This window comes from Aspergillus wentii, assembly GCF_001890725.1.
Source record: "Aspergillus wentii DTO 134E9 unplaced genomic scaffold ASPWEscaffold_1, whole genome shotgun sequence".
Classification (NCBI taxonomy): Eukaryota; Fungi; Ascomycota; class Eurotiomycetes; order Eurotiales; family Aspergillaceae; genus Aspergillus; species Aspergillus wentii.
The window spans coordinates 814,365-836,201 of NW_024467832.1; the positions used below are offsets into that span (position 1 = coordinate 814,365).

A 21,837-nucleotide genomic window follows, 5' to 3' on the forward strand; every position below is an offset into this window, starting at 1 on the left:
TGAATACCGGAATCTATAAACCGGCCATGGTAATCCTATCAGCGGACTATCCAATTTCAACCAATAAATATCAAAATATCGAAGATCCCAGAAGGGCACACCCGATAACCCAAGCGGGCCACCAAACACACCACACCACTACCTGCGTCCACATGCCCCAGACATCCCAACCGAACGCTGCCTCCGTCAGAATCGTCTCCACGGGCACGCCAAAGTACCAACAGGTCCCAAGGGCGACCACTGGGGGCGAGAGGACGTTCAAGATCAAGAGTCCGCTAATTGATAAGGCGTAACGGAGAGGTGCGCTGGTTTGGCGGTCGATGCGGTTGACAAAGCTGAGCGGTGCGCAGAGCAAACCGATCATGAAGGAGAGCGAGAAGTTGAGGGTTGCGAGGGTGGAGAGGAAAAGGCCGAGTAGGAGGAGAGAGAAGGATTTGATTAGGAGGTATTGCTGGGGGGTTGGAGTGGACACGACGCCTTTGGTTAACAGGGCTGCGAGGACCAGGGGGAGAACGATGTCGGCCACGACGAACGCGTAGGTTGCAGTGGTAAAGTACTGTTGCCTGTTAGTTGTGTTTGGTGAGCCATAAGATGGTAAATACTGACCTGGTGGAAAAGATTGTTGAAAATGAAGAGAGGAACAAGGCCCAATAGGTGCAGTCCAACAACGACGGTAAGTGGAAGTGCCAATTGTCGCTCCAAAAGACCGCTTGCTTCAACTTTTCCGTTTGAGCTCTTTTCTGCTGGTTCGTTCTTCTTTTGCTCAGCTTCCTTCTTATCCTTGGGAACATTTGCGTTCGCAGAGGATGAGCTCGGATGTACACCAGTGTAGTAGCCTGTCCGCATCCACAAGGCAATTGCCATGATGGTAAAGTTGACTGCGATCAACATTGCACTGGGCAGATAAGTCCCGATACTGACGAATCGGTTGGACTGCATTAGTAGATAAAAGAAGAAACTTTGGTGCAAGTGTTCCAGCAGGTTATTCAGACTGCGGCAGAGACTCTCTACAGTGCGGCCCAGCGCCATCTCGTCTTGCCAACCATTTCCTTTCGTTTGCAAGGTAATGGCATCGATATGGTATGGCATGAAGCTGCTATGGGCGCCAGTGGCGTATCCAAAGCCTTGCTTGACCATCCCTCGGAGGATAGTTTGCAACCGCATTTCGTAGCTGTCATCATGGTCCCACATCTCCTGCAAACTAGCCCCGATTCCCATCTGACCACCCGCGATAGAAACCGCGGTGTTGAAGAGGTCAAGGTTGGGCAATTGGCCATTGACGCCGTCATAAACAATATGCAGCGATTCAAACCGATGGTCGAACGGATATTCCACCACCAGAGCTCCCTGTAGTGCTCCGCTCTTCAATGGGAGAGGCTGAACCGAAGAGGGATGCATGTCATGGTACGCATCAATCCACGCCTGCGTCCCAGATTTACTGTCAGGGGTGATCAAGAATATGATATCCTTCGACCACAAGGACCATCCTAGAAGGCAATACAACACCGATCAGCAACTTATCCTCCCATCTCTCTCAGAAGATAGAATACCCACGTTTGAAATATCTCGCCAGTGTCAACGCAAGAGTGACACCATTGGTATTCAACTCGCCATCCGCAGTCCTCCAAGCCGCAACCAACACAATGGCCTCGGTGGCATCCCCGCGCGGCGCATGGATAATCGCATAGGAATTCTGCCCTTGATGCGTGATGCCCGCAGATGTGTATTCATAATTCTGCGTTGCAACCTTCAAACCAGCAGCTCGCAGAATCGACCGTACTTTATCAGAAACCCTATTACAAAAGACGAGTTTAGCAAGATCCGTCTTTCCTTCCCACGGTGTAAGCGATGTAGGCTCCGACATACGCTGGTGCTAATTCCCCATTTTCTCCTTCTCCTTCGCTTCCATTATTCAATAGGGTCTCGATTTCCTTCTTGTATCCACGGAAGATGTGCTGTTCACTGCCCGAGAAGTATGCGTGGACCTGACCCGGCAAGAGCGCGTTCTCCGAGATGTAGGTTCGGCGGGAGTAGTCGTTCAGGGGAAGGAGGAGAAGCCAGATGACCCCGACGACGATGCAGGCGAACGAAAGGAAGTATGGGAGTCGCACGAAGAGAAGATGAGGATTATTCCGCAATTTGCGGATTGCAGCTGTCATTTTCCTGTTGTCAACAGCTGTTTGTTTGATGCCGTCACTGAGGACGATCGGTGTATGTCGCCAAAGGGAAAGTCGTCTGACAGCACCATAGAGATTAAATGTAAATCAAGAATAAAACTCACGTTTTAACGCCATTGAATTAGAGACATTCGGGAAATTCTTCCCATGCTGCGGTATACAAACCGTTGATGATCTTCGGAACTGGGGAAAGCTCCCTACAGAACTACGCCCGCATATTTACGTCGGCCGCTAGAGACCACTTGCACAACATGATATTCAAACACTCACTTCATGGGCCCATATCTTCTTCTACTCAACCCTTCAAAAAAGAGTTGTTACAAAAGAAGGCGTCATAATGCCTAAGCTAAATATACACAAGAATTGTAATGATCCTCTGCCGAATATCTTCACGGACCCAGACGTTGCGAGGTTCCCAGATAGCTCAACGGTGTTGGTCGGTCGGCCCCCGCAGTTGTTGTAGGCAGGACACCATAGCGACCATACGTCTTTTGATCCACAGATACATAGTGTGGCAGTCGTCCCAGAAGATTCAACTTTCCTTCGATCCATCTCAGGATCTTCTCAGGGGGGACAAACACCTTAAGGTATCCGAGTCCAACTAAAAGAAAGAGTCAGCATCAAGCGATGGAGATGACCAAAGGAGAAAAACTCACGCAAGTATCCCACGAGGATAGCGCAGAGGTGCCCAAGGAAGCTGGTGTTTGGCACAAGAATCGAAACAAAGACATTGGCGAGCAGAGGAGAGGTCCAAGTGGGGATTTTGATGGTCCCAATGCTAGAGAGAAAAGTTAGCAACGAAAGACTCGACTATTTCTTGGTGTATGGATCAAGCATACGTGAAATACGGGTTAGACTTGAATGTTCTAATGGCTTCAGAGCCCAAGAGGAGAAAGACCCAAACACTGCAATAATGTTAGAGCATCTTCAAGTTTTCTTGGGGTAGTGCATATTCTAACCTTGCGCCAACAACAGAGGTATTGTTATGCAGAATGAACTTCTCAACCAGAATATAGATACCCGCGGGGAGTGTGGAGAGAGCTATAAATAAGTTAGCATGCCCTCAAGCCCAGACCATCTCTCCAATTAGCTGTAACTCCAAATCGAATGATAATACATACGTCCAATAAACAGAGCAACAGCGGTCAATGTGCCGTGCTCTGCCTCAAATCGCTCCAGCAACGGCGTAAGCGCCATTGTGTTCAAAAGAGCATGGAAGAATCCCGCGTGGATAAAAGGATAGGTGTTGAGCCGGTACACTGTTCCCCCATATTAGCAATGCTCCCCACGCACTCCACGAACGAGGCTTCGTAAACAAGGAGACGTACTAGTACCAAGCCCAATCTCATTCGGTATCAGTGCGCCCCATTGCACCACACTCCAGATCGTCTGTAATTCAAGCAACCAGAATGCAATTATGGCCAAAAGAACTAGGCGGGTAAAGAGTGGCAGTCGGAGAACATATGTGCGGACCCTGGCAGGGTTGAAGGGTAACGGTGGCAAGGCGGCTGGCGTAGCCATGGCGTCTATGCGTGATCACAACTCGTTTAGAAGTGTTTAAAAGAGTAGATATGGTGAAGATGAATGGAAATTGCTGAAATGTGTCGATATGCAACGCTGATTAAGATGGATATGCCGTAAGATGCAAAGGAGAGAGAAAAGCCGTAGTCGTTGACGGGATGCGCGCTACCCCAGAGTCGAGGAAAGAATTAAGAAACAGAATTATATAGACAGAATCAAAGTGAACTGTATCAACAAGTCTGTCAGTCCATGTCTGGTAAATCGCAAGTCCTGGTACCACTGGTCGATCCCAGGGATGGATGCGGACAATGGGTTGAAACAGGAACGAACCACAAGGAGAACAACAATCCCTAAGATTAAATGCCAACCGCAATGACAATAGAAAGAATGGAAATACAAACTGGATAGCCACCAGCAGATGCAACAAGTTTTATTAAGATGCGAATATCCGGCACCTTTCGTTGAATCGTCTTACGCCTTGACGCTACCTGTTCTCCAGGTGGGCCCGTGTTGCTTTTGCGGCGCGGATCCCCGGTCTCACGTGACCAGATAAGCCTTATCACCGGGCTTTTTTTTGTTTAGGCTTGCAATTTTTCTATTCCAGGGTCCAAAGTTTCTACGGGAATATCAAAATCTCCATCAGAAAGGGATTCATTTCTCATTTTTATTCATGAATATGCTATAGTTCATTACTTATGGAGGAATCAACACTGCATGATTTACAGGTACTGGTTGAACCAGTTCACAGCCTGGGCGAAGGCCTGCTCCTTAGCAAACTTGAAAGACTTGTTGCTCAAGTCGGTACGGACGGCGAATCCGTGGGTGACGCCACCGTAGAGGTTGATCTGCCAGGGCTGGCCAGCCTTGATCAAGGTAGCCTCGGACTCGTGGCGGAGCTGAGTGGTGAAGATATTGTCGATTTCTATTGACAATTGATGTCAGATCCCATTCTTCAATATCGTGAGCGATGCAAAAAGTCAACTTACCGGAAGCAGCGATGGACAGAGGACCGGTGATGGCACCAAGTTCCTCGTGGGTGACAAACGAGGGATGAGCGAGGTAGCCGACGTCGAAGTTTCCACCCTTCAGGTAGCGGGTGACATACTACAATTGAAAAGACCATGGTTAGAATGGGCCTCACCAATTTTTCCCATTGCGAAGCTCCATTAAGGAACCGAACTCACCTTGGCACCGAAGCAGTATCCGACACCAGCAACCTTCTTAGCACCAAGCTCCTCCTTGACGTACTTGAGAGTCGATTCGACAATGGGGTCGACGTGAGAGGTCTGGTGGTTTCCAAGCCAAGCAGGGAGGTCGACCTTTCCAGCTTCGACGGCGCTGTGAGTGAGGGCGTCACCCTTGAAGAGGTCGGGGATGACGACCAAGTATCCATTCTCGGCAAATTCGTCGGCGATGAGCTGGGAGTTGACGAAGATACCGAAGATGTCGGTCAGGATAACGACAGCCTTCTCAGGAGTCTTGTTGTTCTTGGGGTAGACAACGTAGGTGTCAACTGGGCGAAAATTAGTACACCTTGATCAATGATCCCATGCTTGACCGGATGCTAAGCAACTTACCACCTCCAGCAGACTTCAATTCGCCGACGGGAGTACCCTCGTGCTTGAAGCCAGTGGTGCAGCATGGTCCAGGGGGGTTAGAGGCCATCTTGAAGGATATTTTATGGTGTTCAAGAAAGAAAGCAAGGATAAAAAAAAAGTGATTTAAGAGGCAATCTGGAGTCTTAATCCCGGAAACATGCCCCTCTTAAATAATAGACTGAATTAATCGCCGTGGCTACCCACGTAGTCTACTATTGCATAATTCCCCTCCCCACTTTCTGCCCCTCCTTGCTCAGGATTATTAATGTGCAGCACCGCCAGCATATGACAGACGTTGCAGAACTGACTACATATGTTACAGGATTCGCTGTTCATCAGACTAGAAGACACGAAAAATGTCCCGGGTAGACAAGGTTGATTTATTGCCAATGAGCCTAGCCAGACTACCAATTCCCTAGATATGCATGCTGAATCTTGCAGCCGCAGAAGGGAATTGAGGATAGGAATCTGCCGGTCGGCAAAATGGTGCCGTTAAGCTTTCCCGGCAACGGCGTTAAGCTTTTATCTCCGTGTGGAACTGATCAAGCATTAGCCTATATAAAATTTGATGCTATACCAAAGAGGTTAAAGCACGGCATTACATATTGCCTGCAGTGAATATTAAAATTACTGAAAGCACTGGTATAGCCTATAGGGGCTAGATACACAAACTACTGGAGTACATAGACTGTGGCTCTTTTTGTGTGCACTGAGGCTCACCAAAGTCAGATTTCACTATAAGATAGGATGGCCTGCACATAAATAGCGCGCAGAGCAGATTATTATTGCTGATATCATATTGACAGGAATGCTATACTATCAAACTTTGCGGGATCGTGTCATGTGATCAATATAGATATCAATGAATATCTTTGAACTCTCTACTGCTACCTGCCCAACAACTCCCCTTTCTCCCGAGGAAGCTGAGCTCCTCTGGCCTGGAGCTGGCACTAGTCGGTCTCTTTTCCCTCACTTGCCACTATATACTGATTTCTATAGCCATGGAATTTGTTGGCGGGCGATACAATAACTCCCGCAAGGATCCCGATTTTTTTCTGCGCGCAGATGACGACAATCTTCCAAGATTTGTTATAGAGAGTGGGTGGAGCGAGAGTTGGACTCGTCTGCTACACGCCACGAATTTATGGCTTGTAGGAGGCAATGGGAAAGTCCGCGCTGTCTTAGTGGGCGAAAGTTGGCGCATCAAACGCGGTTAGGGGCTGGCTTGAACTATATGGACTAGATGCGCAGGGCTTGCCGATTCGCATTCAATCAGAGGTCACTTTCAACTCATCACATTACCATTATTATCAGAACTAATGGAAGATAGACTATTTTTCCAGAGCCGCCGCAGGGTACACAGCAGCAAGTCACTTTGCCCCGCCGTGTACTTTTTGGTCCACACATCCTCCAGGGACAAGATCCCAACTTCGGGATTTCCCTAGGCATCAGATCGCTACGAAGAATCGCAACACGAGCGCTGAGATTCGAGGGGCTAGTCCCCGACTAGTTCGGAGGCGTTGGTCACGGCAGGCTCACACCTAGCAGGCGTTCTGTTTTGTCTGAGGCTATTCAATGTTCATTCCACGCCCAAACATTCCTAGTCTCTTACTGGAGGTTTTCCAGCGTTACAGGCTCAGCGTTGGCTTACTACTCGCTTCAAGTTTAAACGTACAAGAGAGGTAGTTGATGGAAGCTTTTTCGTCGTCACATAGTTACTCAGTATTAGGAACACAGTTCATGCTTGAATGCAATATATTTTTTAGAAAATATCCATGAATAAGTTCAAGTATCACAAGATCTGCCAGGTCATCCTCATATTACCACCTCATTAATATGTCCTTAATCCGTGAAATATCGTTTCATGAAAATCATCATGAATATAATGGTGTAATCAACACCCGGCTGAGGTATCATCCATGGTATTATGCCGGCTTCGCGTGAGACGCCGGCCGAAGAAATCAAATAGTATAGGGGGTATAAAACTGTAAGCTGGCAAAATCATATGGTCGGGCACATCGTTTGTTTTTTTGTTTTTCTCGTATTTTCTTCGTTCATTCCATGCAATGGTATCGTTGCGGTGCTGTCGAGGGGAGATGAAGTCGAGTTGAATGCTTAAGCAGGGAACTGAAATGGCGCCAATCGTGGGGGTGCCTCTCGCTTCACCGCCCAGGCCTTGAGGGCAATGGTCAGGATTTCCCACGCCATAACGAAGGCGGTGAGACCCATGCCCACGGTAAAGGCAAACATTGCGTCTAGTTCGTAGAACTCCATCGCTTGGACCACATTGCGTGTCTGGGACAAGTCAGCCAACAATTCTTGTTCTTTCTCCAATGGATATACTAACACTAAGCATGAATATCATGCCACCAGCGATCAAGCAGAAAGAAGCAACGATCTCTGTGGGTGGGCGTGCGGGCAAGTAGGAGGTTGGGGGCTTGAGGAACATCAGGACATAGGTCATGCCCCGAGCAAGCGCAAACCCAACCAAGAGGTTACCCCATTGCTTGTGTACCATGGTTGAGACCATGCTGGTTTGGTGATGCGATCCCATCATCATGCCGAGGAGAAGGATCACCAGCGCAGGCATCGGGTTAAGCGATACATCCTGAGTGTCGGGGATCTGCCAGGCGACATCCGAAGATCCGTGTGTGCCGCGAGTAGGATACTGCAAGACGGTGCTGTTTAACCAACTCTTGATGCGCTTCGATTCGAAAAGCATTCCGCACTAGTACAAGAAAAGTTAGCAGAGTTTCAAAGACAACCCCAGATTGTATCTTACCAGGCCACCACCGAAGAACATGATGGTGATAGACACGTGCTCCAAATCCGTGGCGGACCACGCGCCACCTGCACCAGAGAGATGCTCAAGGAAGACGTTGGTGATTCCGTAAAGGAAGATCACAAATGACTCGGTGAATTCGCCAGTGGGCACATTGGCCTTCCACTTGCCGACAATGGCGCTAGAGGGCTTCAAGTTCCAGGCCCAGCCAAGGTCTGCCCAGCATCCCATCCATCGTCCGAGTGTCAGAAAACCGTACCAGATGAAGATTCCTCCTTTAATGAAGTGCGCAAGTCCGTTGAAAATTTCTCTGGATCTCTACAAAGACATGCACGTTAGTAAATGGTCTTCCATCCTCTTTTGCTAATAAGAAAGCCTCACCATGATGCCACCATAAGTCACACCGCCCGTGACAAGGGCAACGAAGCCAAATGGCAAAATGATGCGGTCAATGACCAAGTACACAAAGTTGAAACCACGGAGGACTCGACTCGAAACCAAGCCCGGCACACGACTGGCCAGAAAGCGTCCAAAGAAATTGTTGTGCAACCAGCCCCGAGGCTTGGAGGGCTCTGGATCAATCTGCTCCTCGGGCTTCTCAAAGCCATCGTAGTCCTCCGACGATTCGCAAGAAGGCGATCCAGGGCTGTGGAGGGAAGACGAGTTTCTTTCGGTTCCCTGGCCGCTGTCACCAGACCAACGGTAGTCATGGCGAGGGCCAGTCGGGTAGGTGTTCAGGTTGTCGATCGTCTCATCGGTCGACAAAGGGAGGAATGCGGCTCGTTCATACGAAGTTGCATTGGTTTCCCCTCTCCCAGCATAGGCAAAGATCAAGCCCAGGAAGACTTGCGCACCAACCACCCAGGTTGCAATCCAGCCAATTTTGTGGTGCGCGTTGTTCTCATAGAGATCTGGGGTCTGACCGTTATAGATGATACCGACGAGCAATCCAAAGGCGTTGAAAATCAAGAAAACGAATTGTGACGGCAACGCGAATCGCGAACGCGCAACACTGAGCATGACCGCTGGGAGGGATCAGCTGGGAAGACTTCAATGACTACCATGTTGGTTCTTACCTATGGGGAGGACAAAACACCAGGCCAGGACCATGAGGCCAATGTGTGCTATGATGGTACCCGAGTGTTTTCCATACGCGAAATAACTCATGGGGGAGTTTTCGACAACTGGGCTTGACGCGGATGGTTGCGCATGGCTAGTCGCGGTGCCCATGTCCATATTCATATCTCCGCCCATGCCCATATCCATGTCCATGCTCTCATCTCCATGAGGGAGAGCATTTGCGAGCGACACGAAAAGGGATGCCGCCAGCGCGGCCTGAGAACTTTTATGCCACATGGGCAAAAGAGCTTTTTTTTTGGAAAGCTTACTCCGAAGTGATTGCGATTATGATTAAAACTAAGCGTATGTAGAGCTAGAGCTGAGAAAACTGGTACAGCTCTAGCGAATGTTGTGCAAGCTATGTAGGCTTCCGCTTCCCTGCCGCCAGCTTTTGGGAGGAGCTGACGTCGTCAACTGGAGTATAGAGAGGAGGAAGTATGAAGAAAGCAGCCGAGCTAGCTAGAGAGCAGGTGAAGAGGAAAGACAAAAGGATGAGATCAGAAAGGAAACAGAAAGAAAGAGAAAAAAGCAACCGAGCCTTGGGCGCCGGAAAGTCTTTTAATCATTACAACCTGCCTGGTTTTTTATTCCCTTTTTTTTTTTTTTTTTCTCTTTGCTCTTGGTCATTCGGTGGCAGGCGGGGATAAGAAGCCGACAGGGCCGTGGAAACAAAAAACGAGGAGCTTCCAGGATCGGCCGTGTTTTTCAGCCTTGGATTCCGTGGGCCGAACTGTAAGTCCGTCAGCCAGACCTAGGCTCTGTTATGTCATTTTTAATCATCTTCTATTTTCCATTCTTTATTCTTTATTCTATATTCTATATCGAATACATTTTGGTATTATTTTATTTTGCTGTCTTTGTTGCTCTCACTGATATAAAGAAGTGTTTACTATGATCTACGACTGTAAGGCTAAATAAAAGAGGGGAAGTATAAAATCAAAAGTACAGATTTATTAAAAAAAAAAAAAAAAAAAGACGTCTTGGCACTCGGAAATCGGATGTGCCGGGAAACTCTGCAATCCAGAACGAGTAAGTCCCTCCTACTGGCCCAAGCGGGTGACTTCATCGTGTCTAAACAGCGACCGCTAGTCTGGCCACTTACCAGCCAGAACCGGTTCTGGATACTTTATTTCTACGACTCACTCCGTGTCTTAGAGAATAGGCTTGTTTTTGATTTTTGTGTTGCATGAATCAAGAATCATAAAATCCTTACGTGTCTGCTGAGTGTGTGAGTGAGAGAGTGTTGATGGCAGCCTGCTTATGACGTTATCCCTGTACCTGGCATGCATTTCCAACAGCTCTAGGCATCCTTAGTTGGGGAGGAAAAAGGACCAAAGGAGAACCAGTCAGTTTCCTGTTCCAGCATAGGCCATATATATGTGTCGAGTGGAATCACAGGCTACAACAACAAACTGAGCACCTCGGATTTTGGCGCTGGCCCTGCTAATCCCTGTCTCGGCCAATGGAGAGCGCGAAAGTCCGTTTCCAGCTCTGGGAAATCCTCCGTCCGCCTTATGAGTCTTTGTTGCTTCCCAACCCTCATACCTGACTCTGTAGGTAGGTTCGACTAAGCGAAGTCCAAGCTTACCCTTGCATGGACGGCACACCGCTGTACACCACCTCGTACTCTCCAGGTATACTGGCTCAATAGTGAGGAGGGGGGTACAAAAAAGGCATGATAAGCTCAAGATCATCACTACATACCAATCAATCATCAAGAACAGCTCTACCGCGTACATAAAAGCGGGATGCGGAGTCGACTTTGCTGTATACCAGTAGTACATACCCCCTCTTCTTCATGAAGATCATTCTCTATTTTGACCATCCCCTCATGCAATCCGATGTACACATGATCGAGGTGGTCTGAAAATAATGCAACGCTATTAATACCGACTCTTGCCCGTGTTAATTGCATGGCAGTTCGTGTAAGTGATGATATCGTGGCTACCTAGGTGGTGTAAGCACTGGCCAGCTGGACAAATGACGTGAATCTTATGATCTTGGAAGATAACAGCACTACTGCAGTAGCACAACACGATCAGTGTTAACATTCAATAGTGAATCGATATTGAATTAATCGCCCTGTGGCTGGCCGCCATCAATATCCTCGACTAGACCAACCCCACTATCGGACCCTCGCACGTTGCATCTTCCAGCCCTGTCTGTCTACCCAGTCCGTAGGCCGGGTGGATTCATGGATTTATGGCCGATGGATCATGGATACTGATGGATGACTGACCATCTGACAACCCGACCGACGATCCTACCTTGGCAGCCATGATTGGTGCCGGCACACTTTTCCCATCCGCGCTCTTCCGTCTTCCTATACAAACAACAGCTCTGTATATCCACGCACCCTCTTTCCACGCAGCTTACTTGCTCGGGTTTCTTTCCAGCAAAGCCCATGCTATCTATCCATCATGACTCATTATGGGTAATAGGCCAACTTTAATTGCGAATTCGAGCGTCATTATTAATCATATCTGCATGGTGATCTGACATTTTGTACATTGTACATTTCGTACTACACCCCGCATAACTACTACACATTGGTATGGAGGACTTGAAATCATCATCACCATCGATCGCTGTTGAAAATCCATCTTGTCATTGGGAACATGCCAACATGACAGTGCACATCGAATTCTTATCCTTGCCGATCCATCATAATTCGAGATAGTCGCCTCTACAGAGTTTTCTCGGTTCTATGAGTAATGCTTTCCTTTCCGACTGTTCCACCAGATCAAACCATACATTATGGACTGGTGGGACCAATTTCCGATATCCTGCTGAATTCTTCGATAATCGGGCAATACTATAGCCCGTGCAAGGTACATAGTGCAGTTTGATAATGATTGATAATCCATATAAAAAACCAGCCTATCATCCTCGATGGATTCCACAGCCACACGAAATGTACGGATAGCCTGAGTCATGCAATGCACTGGCAAGTTTGTGCACCTGTCCTAATAATGCATCCACCATCTGATCTTTTATCAATTAGACCATGCCATGCCTCAATAGATCATCAAAGCGGAATTTCGGAATATCGGGTTCTACATGGAGTAGAATGTAGATGATTACTCATGTCAGTAACAAGAATTCGGAAATCCGGCACATACGATAGTTACCTAGATCAGGATCAACGCTGTATGAATTTAGCGAACGGGTGGTCCCGTGTGGGCTGGATTTGATGTGCGAATGAGTTTTGCTGAGTTAGTGCTGCTGAAGATATGAGACTAAAAGTTGGTGGGGAGTATATCACAACTGGGCGTGTAACTCAGTGGTAGAGTGCTCGCTTTGCATGCGAGAAGTCCGGTGTTCAATCCACCGTTCGTCCATTCTTTTTTTCTTTTTTCTTTTTTTCCCCGCCACCATTACGCTTCCTCTCGGATGTTCGGATTTGTATTTAATTATTGTAGACTTTAATCTCCATCTTACTCTTCTGCCTAGAACGGTTTATTCACTATGGATTGAGTTAGATGGTGATCATAATTAAATTCCTCAACAGACTCTCAGTCGGAAGTTACGGAACCTTTTCTACAGCTGTTTTTATGTATCGCCCTTGTAATGTACGCGCCCTCGTACATAATTCGGATACCGGCGATTTCTGTTCGGTAGTTGTCCATTTTGCCTGTATGTATGTATGGATTTCGGAGCTGTGACTCGGAGTTACGTTCTTGGCCAATTTATACATTACGGAGGTACCTAGGTAGGACTGACTATTGTTAATGGACTATGCATATGTATGTGCTAGTAGCCCTATCGAGTCCCTTTGTCACATTTGCAATATCTGACTGCCGATAGTTAGCCCGGACGAGGACGGATACAGGGATCTGGTGATCTTCCATGTGTCTTTCTTCAAGTAAACCAACTGTAATATCCCTCATTCATTTATCAGGACTACGGCTGGAATAAACTTTGTGGTATAGAATAGCCAGCATGGTCGAGAATCACATCACCGTAGAATCGCCAGCGGGACATGATCAAACCCCGAAAACTTGTGAGCAAACGGCTTTATCCATGTGCCAATATCGATCAAAAGGGAGGAGAACAGCCCATGAGAAAATGCAACTTTCATTGGCAAGTTAGCAAGTCATTCGTACTAGGCTAGCTCTTTCCCATTTCAGCTTGCATGAAGCTTATCGCGGGCGATTTTATGTGGGTCTTTCTTGATGGATTTGATGCAGTTCCGATGTCTGATTCGACGTCTGGTAAGATCATGATCTGAGATCTTTTAGCTGTGCTTTATAGATAGTATTAACTATGCTTTGCTGGATTTTCAACAGTAATCATTGTGAATTCAAAGCATGGAGATGATTGTCTGCAGTGAGGACCTTGCGAGTGCGGTCAAGTCTCAAGTCCACTGGTGTAGATGCGGTTCCCCATAGATTTCAGTACGAATCTGATTGAACGGTCGTATCATGGATGATCAGCATTTCGTGTTATAGATAATTATCGACTCATTCGCATTGGCGTCGTTCAATACCCATGTCCCAGAGCAGGTGGATTGAGTAGATCGGAAAATCGTCGTCCCGGCCATCTCCAGAAAAAGCGGGCAGCTAGTCCCAAAACCGACAAGCGCAATCTCACATGACCACCCGATAGCAACTGGTTCCCAAACAGGCTTAGCGTCGCCTCAAGCGAGAGGCTGCCCCGAAGCCCGCATATCGGGTCTGGGAGCACACAACGCATTTTCAACCCTAACCTTTTCGTCCTCTCCAACGCCCAGCGACACCAACCGTCCGCGACAACACCGTCAACCCAGGTTCTCCTTCGCCCTCATATTCAAGATGACTCACGAGTCCGTGTGGTACAGCCGGCCCCGCAAGTAAGAACTCCCATATCCCGGAATTATTGTCTTGAAGATGGGTGGAAGAAAATTGAAGCTAATGTGTTTTCCGTCTATAGGTACGGCAAGGGATCCCGCAGTTGGTATGCGATAGAAAATCCAGGATAAGGAGTCGTTGGAACGAGATCAGATTTGCTAATTACGACCAAATAATAGCCGTGTTTGCTCGCACCGCGCCGGTCTTATCCGCAAGTACGGGGTATGGGAAATATCAACATCCACTTTTGAAGATTTGCAACTTGGGGACATGATAACTGATGGGGACTTTTCTTTTTACAGATGAACATCTGCCGTCAGTGCTTCCGTGAGAAGTCTACGGACATCGGTTTCGCTAAGGTTGGTTTTGACATGGCCTACGATCTGGAAATATACCGGGATGGAGGAAAACGAGGACAAGGACGAACAACAACTAACCGCGATTACCCTCTAACAGTACCGTTAAATCCGTTTACTTCTTTTTCTCGATCCATTCGTGTTCACGATTCCGTTACGTGCTCGGCGCTTGGTAGCAACCATGGGAGGAAAATAAAAAGGAAAGCCAATTGCTTGAATTCCGATGGGCAGACAAAAAACCTAAGTGAATGGGGAAGGAAAAAAAAAAAAGAAATTAAAATGGAACCTTTGCAGATACCGGCGTGGACGAATAAACCAAGGGGTGTCGACCTTTTTTTTTTCCTTTTTATTATTCTTCCCCAATTCATCTTACTGAATTGAATGAGGACAATTTCTTTTTTTAATCAACCATTCCTGGATTCTCGCGAGATGCATTCGACATGGACTACTGGGCATAAAAGAGACAAGACTACATATGGGAGCGAAGAGCGCTGTTGCATTACTACTACCTTGGTGTAATGTAATACCTGCGGCGAATCGGTTCGACGGGCAACGGAGACCGGTCGTAATGTCATGAATGCATCTCTTACCGTCCTCATCTGCTTCTTTTATCCTAAGATACTGTCTGCCTGATTGTGTCTGGACTACTCTGTCATGCAGACAGTTTGTGGTCCAGACACGACGTAGCTTGGTCTATCAAAGTCGGACCTATCCCAGTCCAACAGAATGCCTGAATCGTAATGGACATACAACGCACATGTGTACGTGTCTCATGTTCTTTTGACCTATGGCCTTTGGCATTTGTCGATGACCTGGAGGTGCACCCTTAATAAAGCCTTAACCTACCGACTCCGTATTCTGTATACCAAATATAATATTGACATTAAATCTATCAAAACAACCCCACAGTAGTCTAACTACTGCATCACATCCACGACCAATCTAGATGCCCAACCCCCCAAAAGCAGATACACAAACCAACCTAACCAACAAACAAAAGAAGAACTCCTTCCCAATGACTCCCCCCGTTCCCGATACTTGTATGCGAAGAAAATAAAAAACTCACCGTCCAAGAACAATCCATCGTAAGCAGTATTCCTCTTCCCCGTGGATTACCGCGGAGAAGCCAAGGATCGTAGGTTGTAAAACAAAAGGTAGGCGTCGGCACTGAGAACCTCGGCCTCTGTTACTGCTGTTACCTGGTCGTCGTTGAAAAGCATCCACTGCGCTATTGTTAGTTGGTCTGCCTTGCTGGTAGGGGAGATGGGGAGATAGATGACGCTACGAACCTGGTCACCCTGACGGCAATAGACGTAGTAATGTCCCGCGTCCAGTTTTCCTTTATGCACCACAGCAGACGACAGGTCATACATGAATCTGGACTTGTCGATTCGTTGAGTGTGCGGGTTGGTAGTGTATGGAAGCATATTGATCGACAGGGGGAAATCGATCTTTCCTTCGACCTTTTCGGAGACCGAAAATGTGTGCTCAAAACGCTGCAGCAGATTAGGTTAGTTTATGAAAGCCAAATACAAGATAAACAAAGAGGGAGACATACCTTCAGTTGCATACATAGAATTGCCGGCAATTTCTTGATTCGCAGCTGTTTCGTCGCTTTCTGAGGAGTTCCACCACACCCACTGCAGTTATATACATCTGCCATAAGTCTCTCTGGGGATGTGTAGCTCTCTAAGCACCCATTCAGAGTTGGTGCCGATGAGAGACCGGTGCCACCACCCATCGCTCGCTTTTTCGCTTGAACGTCAAGACTCAGATCCACCATAGGATCTTCTGTTCGTGTCACGTTGCCGCATTTGTCGCAGGTCACGCTACTCCGCAGCTTTCCATAGAAGGTTTTGTGAAAGAAACAAGAGCAGCCCTTCTCATGGTTCTCTTGATGCCCGTCGGTGCTGGAATGGAGCTTGTCGACGAGAAATTGGTAGTATTCGTGCGCATCTTGCTGTTGGTATCCTGCCAAGGTCTGAGAGCAAGTCAGCATCTCTCAGGGCCCCTAACTTTAAGAGCAATTTAGTCACTTACAGGACTTGCCCGCCATGATGCTAGCAGTAAGCTTAGTGCAGCAAAACCCTCGGCCTTATCGCTGCTGTTAAAATCAGAAAACGCTTCTGCGACGGCGCAACCTATGCAATCACGAACGGTGCAATCGTGGGATTGATGACCGTTTCCAAGAAAGTAAGTATTCAAAATGGGATCATGTAGTAGCGTCTGAAGGACGACATTCAAATAACAAGTCTGCCCGAGGTTGAACAAGCCTCTAACGCCTTGCTTGGCACAGGGTCGCTTGTTGGCATTGCTTCTGACATAGAGCTCGTCGGAGGAGCTTTCGCTAAAACGACGTTTGTTGGGGGCTGCTGTACATTAGAGCATGAAACGAATATTTAGAGTAGAATTGAGTACAAACCTGTAAGCATACTGTCTGGCGCCGACGATCGCAGGCGCTCCAGACCATGATCGTAAACAAAGTCACCACAACCTTGACAAAAGACTGCACGGCCCCTCGATTCCATATCTAACAGAAAATTAGCAATCTAAAAACTCCCTCATCATTCCTCTCCTTACAGAATCGATGGCCGGTTTTCTGCGTATGTGTTTTTCGATCTCCATTTACACACGCCTCCGAACAAGTCAAGCATGTGTATTTGGGCTTGAGGAGACTGGAGTAATGGAGACCAGGTTTCTGTTGAGATGTACCACTTGAAGGAGTTGTTTGCGGAGCTAGTTTATGGTGTGTTTTAATAAAAGAGCTCTTGAACTGGCCAGCAGTGTTCTCATCTTGTGACAGTATAGTGGCAAGATGCTCTGGATACTGGTCAGCATTGAGACATGGAGATGCAATTGGGGCTCTTTGACTCTCGCATACCACAACCATACTCAGCCTCAGAGAGGAGGGTAACGGAATCGATGCTTGCCATTGTGGAATGATATAGGTATGTGCGGTAAAAGGCGGTAGAAGCTTCAAAGTATCAAGCCCGAAAAGGAAAAGAAGAAATTGTAAAGAGAAGTGATAGAAGAGAGGCGAGAGATGAAGACTTCTAGCTCTATAGCGTGGAGAGAAGCGATAGCAGTATGTACTAGGTTCAACAGCGAGCGACGATGCTGGACCGGGAATCCATGGATTGAAACACCATTAATGACCCTGGCCGTAACACACCAGCATTATTCTCCAAGTGTCTATCGATCCAGCCGCCCAATAACGGCAGCCAATGGCAGTGCACAAGAAGCAGCGAGATCTGGTGAATGGGCGATTGCAGTGAAGCCGTCCAAGTCGCAAAGCCGATCGATGTTGCCAGCCTTTCTCCGCAGGTGTTTCGGTGTCGGTCCCGGACCGAACGCTATCCTCAACGCGGAGGCAGATCGCCGTGTCGCGAAAGAAGGCCGTTCCAATCGATCGGAGACTAGATTGCAATCGCAGGCAATGTAGATCCTGTCTGCGTGGTTTTGCAAGAGGAGCTGCTGTCGTCACTCGCGATGGGTTCAAAGAGAGTCTTTTCAAGGATCGACCGCGGCTCGGAGGCGATAAGAAACCGGGAGTGCGTTTGATCCGCAACAGGCGAGTTGGAGATTTGGAGACTCGGTTTGATTTACTTATTGTTGGTTGAAACATGGTTGTTGACTCTATCCTATTGTTGTTGGTTTTTATTTATTTCTTTTTAGAATTTATTCTATTCATTGTGTTGCTAGTCTAGAGCGAGCTGCAGACTAGATCGTCATGTCCGTGTACACATCCATTCATAAGTTTATCAATAAGAAATAATGCAACATGATATCAATGCCCCTTTAGAGGACAATGAAATGATGCTTTGACAAGGCCAGGTTTTGCTGGATCAAGGGCAGGGCGTAACCCAATGTCTGCGAACGGTGTTGCCCACGCAGCCAGCCATTGTTCCATTAACGGAATCCTCGATTGGCATTGTCCCTAGAGCCCGTTAATTCACAGAGCCGTGACCCAAATAAGTTCCCACAGCATCTGTCTGACGGTCCCTACTGTTGATCCAGAAGTGAAGGGTGCAGGCTCTCTGCAAGCAACTGTAGAACCACCCTTGTTATACCCGACGTCTCCAAACTAGCATAGGTTTCATGTATGCGTCGCATGCGTTCATCGAATTCCTCTGCCTCTGGGTAATGCGCTTGGACGAGCTCGTCCTCTGGTAGAATAACGGCTTCCAGTTGTGCCACGAGTCGTACCGCGAGTCGATCCGCGAGTAGACCCGCGAGCGCCTCCTCGGGGAACAGAATACTTGGATGTCGGTTTAGATACCGTCGGAGGGTTTTCGACAAACGATGTATCCGTGGTCCTGCATTCGAGTTGTGGTTAGCACGCTCTAAAGCTAGATCAATGGCTAACTGAAAAGCAACTCATCACTCACATAAATGTAGTTTCACCATCATGGGTCGGTCGCATTTGATCAGCTTCGGCTTCGGCTTCAGCTACTGGGTAATTAATTAGTATCTGACCATTCCTATTGGTATTTCGAAGGGTGCTAGATATACATTTCTCTGCCTCGGCTTGCTTTGCTCTTCGGAATGATTCAGTGATAGGAGCCTGCATATCTGAATCAGTATTTCTCAATGACTGAAGCAACCAAGATCAACGCCCATACCTCTGGAAAGTCCACACAAAACGCATTCATGTTCATTCCATACAGAAAACTAGCAAAGCTCTCACTAAACCGCGTCAAACTCTCATGCATCAACTGCAAGTGCATAAAGTTTGCCTCAAGATCTGCCATCGAATCTGCGAGTTCTGCAAACTGAGGCTCGAGAGCATTGATCGCAGGCTGAGTGTAGCCGGCATTGCTGATGCTGTTCCCGTAACCGTGCGCTTCGCGGAAAGAGGATCGAGAACTGGGTCGTAGGGGAGTCGTGGGCCTAGAAGACGGCTGAGGACGAGAGGACGATAGAGGGGCATTGGAGGCGTCCATCATTGCGAATGCGCTGGGGCTTGACGTTGAGGTTCGATCAGGCGTTGAAGAGAGGGAAGAGAGTGAGTGGGAGGAGAGTCGGTCGGCGGGGCAGCAACAAACAGTCAATTGGACGCGTGATGATGATCTGAGAATCAATCAGTGATCTACTTTCTTATTTTCTTCCATCAGTCTGGGAATTAACATTGCTACTGTCTATAACACACCATGCTATAGCATCAACTGCTACTGCACCGCAAGCGTAACCCTGGAATAATGCATTGAAACCAGGCTTAATTACTATGCCTAGTCCGTCGGCTGGTGGCGGAAGTCCATACACTGCAAAGAACCAGAAACTCCCCCAAGCTCCAAGCGTTTCCACGTCTCTCATTTCTTCCCCGCATCGCTTGCGAATTTCATTTCTACTGTTTCAAAGGGGGGTCCCTCATTCGCCTGTTGCTTGATATTATTGGATCGTCACGATTCCAAACTCGACGAGAGGGGGTTATTAATCCTTTTGCTTTTTCTCCCATTCCTCACCTCCGGTTTCCTTGGAACAGCACCGCAGCACCTGAGCACATGCCTGCTTGCCTATTCTTACGCCGCCGTCTTTTCTCTTCTTCGGCCAGATCGCTGCATCAAGTGGGAAGTGCAAGACCCTTATTCTCTCCGTATCAGAGCCAGGGTCTTTTAAATCGGACCCATCCGTTTAGTCGACCTTTCTCCACTTCCTCATCATCGTTGAGGAAACCCAAGGCCGCATCATCGTTCTGGGCAATCACAGCCACATTGGTCGTTATCGGTGGAGGAACGTGGGTGCGAGATAAATACTTCAATTCCAGTCAAGAATCTCCCGCCGTATCGAGCCCTCAAGATACACAGTACTTGCAAGAACCATATCTCGAAGTGATCGACACTCTCCAAACGATGCCTATTGAAGCAGCCCCCGGGACCGTGACCCAGCTCACGCCAGAGCAGGAAGCTAAGCTGCGAGAGCTTTGGGTCTTGACGTTGAAGGTTTTTGGTGTCAAGCTTGATGGCGAGACATCTTCACAAAGTTCATCGCAGGGCAAGAAATCAAAGTCCGGTGCTTCGTCTCTGAATCTCAGCGATATAACTGATGGTGACGACAAGTATGGCCAGGCCAAGGAATTCCAGCAGGCCATTGCTGACATTTCGCCCGAGGAAATCCGACAGAGCTTTTGGAGCATGGTTAAACATGACCACCCCGATTCTTTGCTTCTGCGATTCTTGCGAGCACGAAAGTGGGATATCAAAAAGGCGCTGATCATGATGATCTCTACCATGCGGTGGAGAAAGGTTGATGCGAAGGTAGACGAAGATATCATGATGAATGGCGAACACCTCGCTCTGAAGCAGTCGCAAAGCTCTGATCCTGCGGAAAAGAAGGCGGGTGAGGAGTTCTTGAACCAAATGCGTATGGGCAAGAGTTTCCTTCACGGTGTCGACAAGGCTGGCCGCCCAATTTGCAATGTCAGAGTGCGCGCTCACAAAGCATCCGACCAAAGTGTGGAGGTTATGGAGCGATACACAGTGTATATCATTGAATCCGCCCGAATGCTGCTGGCTCCTCCGATTGAAACTGCCGTAAGTGTCGAATCAAGTTGATGGCCAAGAAGAGATCTAACGGGAACAGACAATCGTTTTTGACATGACCAACTTCTCTTTGGCAAACATGGTAAGTCAATGTTTTCTCCACTGCCAAGGGGTATACCAGATGCTAATCTGTCCTAGGACTACACACCGGTGAAATTCATGATCAAGTGCTTCGAGGCTAATTACCCCGAGTCATTGGGTGCCGTTCTCGTTCACAAAGCTCCCTGGATTTTCTCAGGTTCGTATTGCTCTTTGTGTAGGCTCTTTATGCTCCATCTAACCCGGCCCCACAGGAATCTGGAGTATCATCAAAGGCTGGCTTGATCCAGTAGTCGCCGCAAAGGTCCACTTCACCAAGAATGCCCAGGACCTCGAGAAGTTCATTCCGCGCAACCGCATAATGAAGGAACTTGATGGTGAAGAAGACTGGGAATATAAATATGTGGAGCCTCAACCTGGTGAGGATAAGTTGATGGAAGACACAGCCACGCGCGATAGACTGCTTGCCGAAAGGCAAGAACTCGCCAAAGAAATGCAGGCTGCTACAATTTCATGGATTTCGGCCAACTCCAAGAACAACAAGGAAGCCATCGCTACGGCAACGGAAGAAAGAAACAAACTGGTCGAGCGTTTGAGGGCACAATACTGGGAGCTGGACCCGTATGTCCGCTCGAGATCTTTCTACGACCGACTGAACATCATCCAAGGAGATGGGAAGATTGAATTCTACCCTAACTCTGAAAAGAAATCGACTGCCTAATGAGACAAGCCCACGGGTAAGGCGACTGACGCATCTCGGGCATTTTACTAGACTGTTAGATTTTGCATAAAAGAACATATTTGGCTGTATAATATTGGACAAAATTTCCATTTCATTTATTTCCTTGTTCATCATTCATGTCAGGTCTCTACTCAC

At 47.8% G+C, this 21,837-nt stretch overlaps 8 protein-coding genes and 1 non-coding gene across 9 annotated transcripts; 4 read left to right on the plus strand and 5 right to left on the minus strand.

The window, feature by feature from the left end:
- Positions 1-70: 70 nt before the first annotated feature.
- Positions 71-3,698, minus strand: ASPWEDRAFT_22497 (GPI-anchor transamidase subunit GAA1; the record flags this gene model as incomplete). Its single annotated transcript, XM_040832344.1, has 11 exons — positions 71-556; positions 607-1,487; positions 1,555-1,793; positions 1,867-2,235; positions 2,448-2,478; positions 2,575-2,778; positions 2,834-2,955; positions 3,017-3,082; positions 3,137-3,218; positions 3,299-3,436; positions 3,506-3,698. 11 exons carry the CDS (start codon positions 3,696-3,698, stop codon positions 71-73), a joined length of 2,811 nt encoding a protein of 936 aa, XP_040693978.1.
- A 632-nt stretch (positions 3,699-4,330) lies between these two features.
- ASPWEDRAFT_144852 (dienelactone hydrolase family protein) lies at positions 4,331-5,729 on the minus strand. Its single transcript, XM_040829476.1, has 4 exons — positions 5,276-5,729; positions 4,883-5,211; positions 4,685-4,802; positions 4,331-4,620 (listed from the first exon to the last, which is right to left on the minus strand). Exons 1-4 carry the CDS (start codon positions 5,361-5,363, stop codon positions 4,418-4,420), a joined length of 738 nt encoding a protein of 245 aa, XP_040693979.1. The 5' UTR covers positions 5,364-5,729; the 3' UTR covers positions 4,331-4,417.
- Positions 5,730-6,158: 429 nt separating this feature from the next.
- ASPWEDRAFT_22499 (uncharacterized protein) lies at positions 6,159-6,806 on the plus strand (the record flags this gene model as incomplete). The annotated part of the gene is made up of 3 exons (XM_040832345.1): positions 6,159-6,249; positions 6,296-6,508; positions 6,640-6,806. 3 exons carry the CDS (start codon positions 6,159-6,161, stop codon positions 6,804-6,806), a joined length of 471 nt encoding a protein of 156 aa, XP_040693980.1.
- A 605-nt stretch (positions 6,807-7,411) lies between these two features.
- On the minus strand, positions 7,412-9,308 carry ASPWEDRAFT_102709 (Ytp1 family protein; the record flags this gene model as incomplete). The annotated part of the gene is made up of 5 exons (XM_040827505.1): positions 7,412-7,591; positions 7,644-8,024; positions 8,079-8,396; positions 8,460-9,103; positions 9,155-9,308. The coding sequence occupies 5 exons, from the start codon at positions 9,306-9,308 to the stop codon at positions 7,412-7,414; spliced, it is 1,677 nt and encodes a 558-aa protein (XP_040693981.1).
- A 3,158-nt stretch (positions 9,309-12,466) lies between these two features.
- On the plus strand, positions 12,467-12,538 carry ASPWEDRAFT_t2. Its single transcript has one exon. It is a non-coding gene; the product is annotated as a tRNA-Ala (tRNA).
- Positions 12,539-13,990: 1,452 nt separating this feature from the next.
- ASPWEDRAFT_94403 (40S ribosomal protein uS14) lies at positions 13,991-14,385 on the plus strand (the record flags this gene model as incomplete). The annotated part of the gene is made up of 4 exons (XM_040839601.1): positions 13,991-14,028; positions 14,109-14,132; positions 14,206-14,248; positions 14,329-14,385. Coding segments are annotated over 4 exons (162 nt in total), but the record flags the coding sequence as incomplete, so codon positions are not given.
- A 1,109-nt stretch (positions 14,386-15,494) lies between these two features.
- ASPWEDRAFT_166387 (putative ubiquitin C-terminal hydrolase Ubp8) lies at positions 15,495-17,315 on the minus strand (the record flags this gene model as incomplete). The annotated part of the gene is made up of 7 exons (XM_040829981.1): positions 15,495-15,605; positions 15,672-15,878; positions 15,941-16,363; positions 16,423-16,751; positions 16,805-16,912; positions 16,963-17,202; positions 17,264-17,315. 7 exons carry the CDS (start codon positions 17,313-17,315, stop codon positions 15,495-15,497), a joined length of 1,470 nt encoding a protein of 489 aa, XP_040693983.1.
- Positions 17,316-18,012: 697 nt separating this feature from the next.
- ASPWEDRAFT_33667 (DASH complex subunit DAM1) lies at positions 18,013-19,457 on the minus strand. Its single transcript, XM_040833837.1, has 4 exons — positions 19,005-19,457; positions 18,895-18,946; positions 18,771-18,834; positions 18,013-18,698 (listed from the first exon to the last, which is right to left on the minus strand). The coding sequence occupies exons 1-4, from the start codon at positions 19,326-19,328 to the stop codon at positions 18,500-18,502; spliced, it is 639 nt and encodes a 212-aa protein (XP_040693984.1). The 5' UTR covers positions 19,329-19,457; the 3' UTR covers positions 18,013-18,499.
- Positions 19,458-19,883: 426 nt separating this feature from the next.
- On the plus strand, positions 19,884-21,681 carry ASPWEDRAFT_99799 (CRAL-TRIO domain-containing protein; the record flags this gene model as incomplete). Its single annotated transcript, XM_040839692.1, has 4 exons — positions 19,884-20,912; positions 20,962-21,003; positions 21,060-21,159; positions 21,215-21,681. The coding sequence occupies 4 exons, from the start codon at positions 19,884-19,886 to the stop codon at positions 21,679-21,681; spliced, it is 1,638 nt and encodes a 545-aa protein (XP_040693985.1).
- Between the last annotated feature and the right edge of the window lie 156 nt (positions 21,682-21,837).